This window comes from Diachasma alloeum, unplaced genomic scaffold (assembly GCF_001412515.2).
Source record: "Diachasma alloeum isolate Michigan unplaced genomic scaffold, Dall2.0 Dall_scaffold_00209, whole genome shotgun sequence".
In the NCBI taxonomy this organism is placed as follows: domain Eukaryota; kingdom Metazoa; phylum Arthropoda; class Insecta; order Hymenoptera; family Braconidae; genus Diachasma; species Diachasma alloeum.
The window spans coordinates 154,539-164,466 of NW_021680374.1; the positions used below are offsets into that span (position 1 = coordinate 154,539).

The window sequence follows — 9,928 nt, forward strand, 5'->3', positions numbered from 1 at the left end:
TAATCCCAAGCAACTACAATAAACAATACCCAACAGTCAATAATTCAAGAACCTATTTAGCCTAGACTTGAACCCACGGGGATAACTTACCAACAGCCGTGAATTTATGGAACCGAGAAAACCAAGAAATTCCGATTTCAATCTCTCAGTTACTACCAAAAAGAAATTGGAGATGAAAACGCCGCATGAAACAATTCGAATAAATCGTGACACAGGTCTCGGTGATTATGAAAATTACAGTTGCTTTCGATCGTTAAACTAAACGATGATCTCGCTTTAGAGCCCCATAATCCTCCAAGCATGTGTACTTTACCAGCAAAACCAGCATTAAGTGGATCATAAACCCTGCCCAGTTATAATAGCAAGAATAAATGACAGATAAATACTCATGAAACAGGAGCAATTAGAGTAGTCAATGAAAAAAATATTAAATTTTTCTTCGTCTTTATTACATTCCAGACTGCGATATGTTTTCGATATTTACAAAAAGAAGTATTAATTATTCTAATAATATTAATTACACTGTACTTTAGTACGAATTTAACTCAGATGCATTATGTACAGCTCGAGGTACACAAAAAACAATGTTCTCTTTTTTGGAAGCTTCTTCGCTTCTTCATTCGTTTTCCACTTTTTGCCCTCATCCTGGGAATCGGAGAAATGTGAACGATCAGGATATGACGCATTTCTCGGCGTCTTTTTGCGATTGCGATGTGGATGCGGTGGGTCCACGTCGTCTGGCACATGCAACAGCGTCGTTGGGTACATAGGATATCCTCACGCCACCGTAGGCTCGTCGTGGGGGCAGTGAATAGGCGGCGGCCTCGTCTGAACTACTGGAGGAACTGCAGGTTGAACAGCAACTCTCTTCGTCCTCGTTTCGAGTTCTAGAACCTACGCTCCCTGCAAAAACCATGAATACATGAATTATTGGATGAAATAGATAGCAAGGTGGTAAAACGATATGAGTCAACTTATTTTTAATGTGAGTTCTTGCTAGATATCTGCGAATCTGAAGGTAGAAATACTTTCATGGGGATCGTTTTTGCAAAGCAAGAGCAAGGAAAAACGGTTATTGGAAAAATCGTTATCTCCCTTGGATTCCAAGTTATTTTCGTTTTATCATTTTGCTCCCGAGTTAATTGAGTATTGAACTTGAATGAGGAGTATGTTCACATCGTTTTACTCGTGATTCCCACGCTGAGAGAAAAAAGTACTTTTGACAAAAATGGTTTCCCTGATACAAGAAAATATTGTCTTGTCAATTTTAAAAATCGTGAAATCTCCTGATAAATAATTTTGTTCTCAGACTGAGAGAAAAAAGGTTTCCAACAGGACAGAGATAGCCATAATCATAGATTGGAATTAGCGTTTAATTTTCAATTGGTCAATTGGTTGATGTTACTCTACAATTTTTAATTATTAAATTAATCATCAATTAAAGTACAAATCAATAAATTAGTTAGGAAGACTGACGATTATTTGGTGAATCAAAAATCGTTTTTTAGGAATTTTAGTATTATTTACCCAATGGACAATTGAGTAAATTGTCCGTGGAGTATGGCCATTTTTTTTAGTAATATTTAATGCTTAAAGGTGGTTAGGCGGTGTTCTGAGGCGAATTTAGAGAGAGAATTTCCGTAGTTTCCGGTAGCTTAGTTGGGAGAGTACCCGGCGCGTAATTGGGAGACCTGGGTTCAAATCCCGGATCGGCGGTGCGGGATTTCTTTCTCTCTAAATTCTAATTCTCTTTGTATCTATGTATTCTTTATTCCTTTTACAGACTTTTTGGGCTCCCATTCCCTGTACAAAGTTTTTACACAGTTTGCCTGAAACTTTCTAATTCTCTTTGTATTCTCCTATTATCTTATTTAATTCCATATTATCACTATTTATCAACATTTAATTCCCCACATTGTGAATTATCTGATTATTTTTTTATTTTTTCAATGTAAGGCCCAAATCCGTGTAATGAAGAATTCAATGGTTGATGGCGTTTCCTAAAACAGGATGAGATTCTCTAGTCCCGAGAGGATTTTTAAGCGTTCTTAACCCTTAATTGGTCATTTTATTGGTCACCCTATGAGGGAAACCCCGCCGCGTGTCGTTTTTCTTTAAAAAGAAAAAATAAATAAAAATTGACTTTGTCAATTGAAGTGTGTAAAAAATTATAGTAGTTTTTAGAATAACATATTTCCCAAAATTCCTAAAGAAAACAAATTATTTCGGACAGATGAATTATTTTTTCCCATGTTAAATGAAATTGCTCGTGACGTGATGTTGCCGGGAATTCGCTAAACGCGCCCGGGCAGTGTAGAGTGAATTCGGCAACGCTAGAGCCTAAATAACACGGCGGGGAATCCCCGCGGAGGTGACCAAAGTCGCAGGGTCACAGTTGGTGACTAGACTACGGTTAAAACTAGAAGGGATCTCCTTCCGATAAATTCATGTAGTTTGCGTTGTGTCTAGAATTTTTTTCATCAGGACTTGGATTACATAAAATCTTGCACAAAGAGGGCAACATTTGAGATCAATTTTCTACCACTTGAATTGATAATGAAAGTGTTCGTCGTGCAATCGAAACAGGAATTCCTCAACTGGAGATGATGAGTGATCAGATCGAGAAAGTATAAATTCTCACAATCCATTGAATTCTAGATATAACGCAAACTACATAATGAGATAGAATTCTTTCGACGATGAATAAATAAATTTAATTTACTGAAACCATGAATAATCGAAAAAATGTTATAGAAAAGAAGAGAAAAGTCGGGTCTGATGGTTGTCAAGGCTCATGGAACGCAAGTTTGACGACAAGGAATAAAGAAATGATGTTAAATGTGGGGCGCCTGCTAGTTTTATCAACAAACTATCAATATCTCGACGACTGCGTGATTAGAAGAATCAGTAGTACGGTTTAGGCATATATTTAAAATTTAATTTCGAACGTTATCCTGACGTTGATATCTTCAATGATTCACTGACCTCAATTACTAGAATGGCATTTGAGACTGCTAGGGCTCATTATTGATGATCGAATATAAGTGTTATCTAGTTTTTATTTCATTCCACTCATAAACACAATTATAAACATTTTCTTTCTCTGTATTATATCGTATCTTTAATTTTCTAATGTGAATATGTAATTCGCTAGCGTTATATTTCCATATCACTTAATAAGTCTTGTAATTGGCCTCGGCTGTTTGACTTGAATAAACAATAAATAAAATAAATAAATAAATTTCGACTTTTATTCATGTCAACTGGGTTACTTTTGACTATTTGAAAATTTGGGGGGCATTGACGGCCGGGTAAAATATTTCTTGTTGCAATGAATTTATAGGAAGACTTACGCTAACACTTAAAAATTCTCTCGGCACAAGAGAATCTCATCCTATTAAGACTTCTTTCTCTCAGTGTGAGCACAGAACTAAAATATTATCGTTACATTTCTGAATCCAAAATAAAACTGGATTATAACGAATCGTCTGCTGAGAAAAAAAATTACTTTTGACGAAGATGATTTCTTTGATACAAGAAAATATTCTCTTGTCAATTTTTGGAATCGTGAAATCAGAGTCAATTTTTGCTCTCAGTATTGTGATGCAAATGAATCAATGAATAAATCAATTGTGGATTCAATTTGTAATGGATTCTGCTCTTTCAATTCTATTTCTCAATTTTCACTACATGAATTACATGAATGATAAGAAAGTTTAAATAATTCATTTTCATTCGTTCTCTGGGGGCAAAAAATATCACTCCAATTTTTCACAAATTTAGAGATGTTTTAACGTACCCCAAGATGTGCTAGCAACTTCATCAGGCTGTAAACTTCTGGATCTCGGTACTTGAGATCTTGAGGGTGAAGGAGGTGTCCCAGGACTTCCAGGCAATGGGGCAGCAGAGGCGGAAATTCCATGGTGATCATCACCCTGAAATCTCACCCGTCTCGATGTGGGTGTTGGAGGGTCTATCATGGTCGGATTGCCGCAGAGATCTGTTGTGTCCGTTGGCACATCAGTTACGTTTGAGGTTTGAGGCGGTAGAGTTGTGGAATGACCGGCTAAATGGGCAGGAGGTGGTAACTCTGGCATACTTGAGGCATGGGTCGGTGGACAATTGGGGACACAACGTAGGGGCTCTCTATCTCGTGCCTGCAACAGCCTGCAAAGAAATTAAGTCATGGTTAATTCATCGATTATTTGCGAAAGGTGGCTTTCGCAAATCCAGTGTTAAACAATTCAAATGGATGGAATAATTCATCAATTCATATAACAATGTATTTTCGGAGGAAAAAAGTTTTATTATGAAGAGAAAAATAATTTGGAAAATCATAACTTTTTCTTATTGAGCATCGTTCTTTATGGAAATTCAAATGATTATTTATTTTTCTCGGACGTCAGCCACTTGCAGTGCAGTATTCAAGGCCGTCACACTGTTCTATTTCGAAAATTTTTGCAAATGAAGATTTACGGGGAAATTTCCGTTGGAAATTCATTAATAGCTCTGCATTTGTTTTCTCCCAAGCCACTTCCCTCCCCTCATTTGGGGAGGAAAACCGAACTTTCGGTTCAGATATGACGAAATAGTCTATTTCAGGGCGAGTTAAAAAACGTAGAAAAAAACTGAACAGTTTCAAAGAGCATTTTTAATAAAGATTAGGAAATAAGTCCGACAGAGAGGAAATTGTAAATGAATAATTTATCATGGCAACTAACGATCTGACAGGCATTGGCTACTGAGGCAAATGACGGCTGAATAGCCATTAGACACTGTAAATTATTAATTTGCAATTTCCTCCCTATTGGGTTTATTTCCCAACATTATTCAAAAACGCTCTTTGAAAATATTCTGTTTTTTTTCACCTTTGTTTAATTATACAATCATAATTTTTGAAGACTCCAGGGTTAGGTAAAACTGAATGGCAATTGAACATTTCAGATTATCAAAATAAAAAAAACAACCAAGATCACGTTTGATAGATAATACAGCAGTACGATTAAAGCAAACTATTAATCACAAAAACATGAATGAATCTTTCAATTCCTTCCAAATGAATAATAAATAAACAATTATCTCATATGAGCCGTAAATTTTCCTCAGTGACCTGTTCGACATACAATGAATAATTTACTATGAATAAATGTTTTTCCGGTTATTGATACACTGAGAAAAGAGAATCCAGATAGCTCAAATAGCTGCAGTTCATAATAGCGTTTAAAAATTTTTTTTAAAATTATTTATTGTACACTGTTTTACAGAGTGGTCCTCCCTATAACAGTGGGGGTTGCCAGAATACATTTTGTAAAGAAAGAAAAAAAACTTGAATAGTGAACAATGTGCATAGACTCATACACCGCTATAATGAACTCATGAAACTGAAAGTTATACAAAGCAGTGCTAGTCATTTGATGTCACAGGAAGAGATTGTAGGTAGTTGGTTATTAATTGATCGGGTCTTGCAGATTGTCCATTTTTTTTCGCAAGAATTTCATCCCCTAACGTAAAAGCATACCGTAAATATAAATAGAGCGCATTCGTGTTCGCTTTGAGAGAGGCGTTTTTTTAAATTGTTCAGGTTATTGGAAAGCCCGCAGGGCCCAAGACGTGAAAAAAAAATGTTATTAAAAATAAATGCAAAGTCATTTGGTTGTGCAGAGAAAGTGCTCTAATGGATTTCTGGACTTGTAAAAAATACGGGAGCACTTCAAAGCTTTAATCTTTGCCACTTTACCTTCCAAACTCCGAAGGTGCTTCTTCGGGGTGGGGAGTGCGTTCCTGCAGCAATCTCTCGAGATTTCTTTCAAGTATAACTCGGTCTAGACCACCAGGTCGTGACCCAGCCGATGGGAGACCCTCGCTTCCGAAATCTCCAACGTTCACTTGAGTCGGGGTTGTTGCCAGAGAAACTGAAGCTTGATAGTGCTTCCGTGTCAGTCTTGGGGAGTTCCTCGCCGATCCTGGTGCGTGGAGGGTGTGATGCCTTGTGGAGGGCGGGGGTGGGGGGCTTGACGAACCCTCGCTTGTCGGCGGAGCCTTCCGTGCTTGTCTAATCATGAATAACATCGATTATCAGAGTTATTCGATAGAGCAAAGGCTAAGACTGAATCAGTTGTTGAAGCACGGAAAAATTGAATAACGAAGAAACAAAACGTAAATTAATAGTAAATAAAAATGAGCAGACAATGGCATTTGGTAAATAAATGAGTATAGTAATTGTTACTAATAAATTAGTAATTTGCTTCCGAATGGATGCTCTTTATACTTCAATTCTTATTTTACTATTCTCTTCTTCTATTTTTTCATGTCAGAGTACTAACATCAATTGAAATGCCATCAAAATTTTGCGTATTATTTCGTTCTGTCAAATAATTCTTCCTTCAGACTCTCTTAAGACTCGTATTCGCTTTCAGTCCGGGTTCAATCAAGGTTCAATGAAGGTTTAATCAGTGTATAGCCGGGGTTTAATCAGGGTTTATTCAGAATTTCGCCAGAGTTTAACCCAGGTTCTGTCAGAAGTTAGTCGGGACCAAGAATCAATATGAATAAGTATTCAACATAATAGACTCGTACCTGAGTTTAATAGAGATAGAGATTTTTATATAAAAAGTTCATGACGGTATTGAGTAAGGTGAGAAGCAATGATGGTATTCTCACCATTTTTTAATATGACTGAGAAAGCATTGAAATATACTTTTCAAGCCCTGATTTAATTACTGTTATTAATGATTCTTTCAGTGATGATGATAAAACCGATTTTCTCGCCCAAATCGCATGAACAATATACTGTAACTCAACGAATTGTACGACTCCCATCCTATCTTGATAGAATCAAGAGGGTATTGTTATCAATTTTTTGAGTGATAGATGAAAAGTCGACTTTTGGAAAAATAGCAAATTTTTCGAATCTGTATTAAAAATTCCATTTTAATTGATGTCAATGAATAGCTTATTAAAGTCAATATTCGTGAAAAAATTCATCAAATTCGAGTGATCCTATAGGAAAATTACGAGAAAACAAAAAGAAAAAAAGCCCACATACATACATACGTACATACACCATCTAAAAACCGCACATTCGGACTTTTTAGACAATATTTAGTTACTTCAACACAAAAAATAGGAAACTTAAATGTGAGCGATAACAAAACCTCCATCCGAAAGCAATATAAGGATTTTTCAAGATTAATTAATAATTAATGAAAATGTTATTCATCTCCATAGATTGTATCATGGAAGTAAGGTCATGGGAAATGTGCAGAAAACAATAAACTGCATTAGATTAGGGATTGCGGCGCAGCGCGATCCCTAATCGGATGGGTGTCCGTGAAAAAATTACTCTTGAATCAAAAAATCTTGTAAGCTGTGTAAAGGCGTCACGTAGCACAATGTATTTGGACAAATATAATAGTACAAATCAATTTTTTTTTAAATAAGTCCTCAAGCGTTCAGAAAGTCTTCCGAATCAAGAATTAAAACAAAAAAAACAAGAAAAAAGAATGGAGGAATGAAGAACCGCAACATCTACAATTATTTTAAGATTCTCCTCGAAACCTTTGTTGATTCTTCCTTCATCTCCTCCTACCCATTTCCTCATTCCCTCCCCCTAATTACCCATCATCCCATTTTTCCTTTCCCCGTCACGTTTCAATAGCGTGTTCCAAACCCGTGACGAACTTTAATCCCTGCCAAGAACTCCTAAGGAAGTCCGGTCAATTTACCTCGGAAAGGCGGGAGGCGGTGGTGGAGGTCCAGCGGACGAGTCACTGGGTGTTGTGGGCGGTTCGCCTTTGCTGCAGGCGATGCTGCAATATATCGCTCCTCTTCGTGGCAAGAAAGGTCTCCCCAATAACGATGTACGGCAGGTGGCACAAGCGAAGCAAGCCTCAGTAGCGTGCCAGTGCTGACCCTCGTGAGACATCTGACCCTGATCAACGCCAATGGGTTCACCGCAGCTGTCACAGTACTCAGCGAATGAGGCGTCGAAACAGTGGAGACAGTAAGGACGACCCTCACGCATCACATACCTTTGTCCGCCGAGCTGATTGTCGAAGACAGAATGATTGATCAGTCAATTTATAGTTTAAGGAACTCGAAAGAAATACAATGAGAGAAAAAATCTGCCGGTGGCTGTATCTTTGATATAGCCATCATTTTACGTGGATACGTCTATGGTCCTCGCTTTCCGTCGCTGAACATCACATTTTTTAATTGTATATATTTCGGTAGCGAAGAGATAAAGCGGTTCGAGTCAATTTTGACTATTGGCCAGTTTTCAATGAATATCTCGAAATCTACGGGAGATGACAAAATTTTCCTTATAAGTCTTTTTGTAGAGCCGATTGAGATCTACACTGAATGTAATTATGAAAATTTCGCTATCTCCCTTAGATTCGGAAATATTCGTCAAAAACTCAACTGGGAGATAAGTCGACTTAAACCGTTTTACCACTTCGCTACTGATTTATATAGGTATATTAGGAGAATTCGGGATTCCGCAACGTCTCGTCTTGATGGGACATTTTTTTTATAATCACGACACGAGTGAATGTTTATGTACAACCGAAATCTCTAAACAAACGTTTAATTCAACATATTTCCTTCACAACAAAATCGTCACATACAAACACTTTTGCGAATTTTAACATGGATCCACAAATTTTATCTACTTCGTGCAATAGTAACTAACTGTCGATATTTTGGCCACCAGCGCTAAGGATCCCTCAAAATTGCAATTTATTCCTTTTTAACTGGAGAATTTTCTAGAAAAATCCATTATTTTCGAGAAAAATCTAAAATTTTGTAGAATTCCGATAGATGGCGCCATGACGGATAAGGAACCATAAGGACTTTTTCTCTAAATGCCCTCCCATAAAGAAAACATAGACATATCCACGTCAAAATAGTATATTGTGCATCAAGGGCGGAAAGTCTTGACACTTTCCTGCAAAGGAAAGTTCGTATTTTGCTCTTTGATGGGCGGGAGGAAAGTATGAAAGTATTTCCGTGCAGGGGTGTGAAAAAAGATTTTCTGGGAGCAAAAGAATTCTTGCCACAAACCTCCCTCTAAAAAGGAGGCAAATCGGGCCATTCTTTTGCACTGAAAGAAAAAATTACGTCTGCCGAAAATTATATTTCCCTGAAGAGATCTTTTGGCGTGTTGAATCAATTTACTTGTGGTCAAAGAAGAAAGTTTCCAGCAAAACGTGATAATTTTCGTAATAGTAATTGTTCTCGTGAGACATTCCTGTCTTTTGGGTAAATGCATTTGTTCTACAGGGAATTATAACTGGCTCCTGTTTTATCAAGGGAATGTTATTGAGTAGTGTAGGGTGAAGAGGCCAAATACCGTTAAGAGAAATCCGAATTTCGTGGTAGGATCTAAAATAAAAGATTCACCTAAATGGAGATATGATGGCTTCCATAAATTTTATGATGGCTTCATGATCACGACAATTATATAACGAAAGATATTAAATCTTCTATCAAGTTGATTTCCCTCAAGTAAATCTATTCCACTCCATCAAATATTCCCTCGTGGAACATATATTTTTTCGACAGAACTAATTTTTTCTGTCAGTGCGACAAGAATGAATAATTTTCGATAGTTCTGGACAATAACGATTAAGATTGTGTAAATTTATTTAGTCAGAGGACATTCAAGTATTATGTAAGCACAGTTGAGGGGAGAGGGAGTCCAGGATTCCTGATAGTATGGATTATCAATATAGGGAATATGCTGACATAGTGGAGGGGGGGAGAGGTCAAAATTGTGCAAAAATTTGCCTACGTAATACTTGAACAACTCCTTACGAATATTCTTACAATCTTGATGATTGATTCTAACAAGCTCAAATGAGTTATTCGCAAGACTATCTATCCGTATGGAGCATTCAAGTATTACGTAAGCATAGTTGGGGGGGGG

The 9,928-nt window shown here is 37.0% G+C and overlaps 1 protein-coding gene across 3 annotated transcripts in view; it reads right to left on the bottom strand.

The window, feature by feature from the left end:
- Window positions 1-427: 427 nt before the first annotated feature.
- LOC107036536 (protein espinas) overlaps window positions 428-9,928 on the bottom strand; it is a 178,357-nt gene continuing 168,856 nt past the window's right edge. For all 3 annotated transcript variants that reach the window (XM_015254564.1, XM_015254565.1, XM_015254563.2), the window contains 4 exons: window positions 7,725-8,044; window positions 5,738-6,052; window positions 3,800-4,167; window positions 428-903 (listed from right to left, as the gene is read on the bottom strand). In XM_015254564.1, coding sequence (XP_015110050.1) covers window positions 671-903; window positions 3,800-4,167; window positions 5,738-6,052; window positions 7,725-8,044 — 1,236 coding nt within the window. In that variant the 3' untranslated portion in view covers window positions 428-670. The remainder of the gene's footprint in view (window positions 904-3,799; window positions 4,168-5,737; window positions 6,053-7,724; window positions 8,045-9,928) is intronic.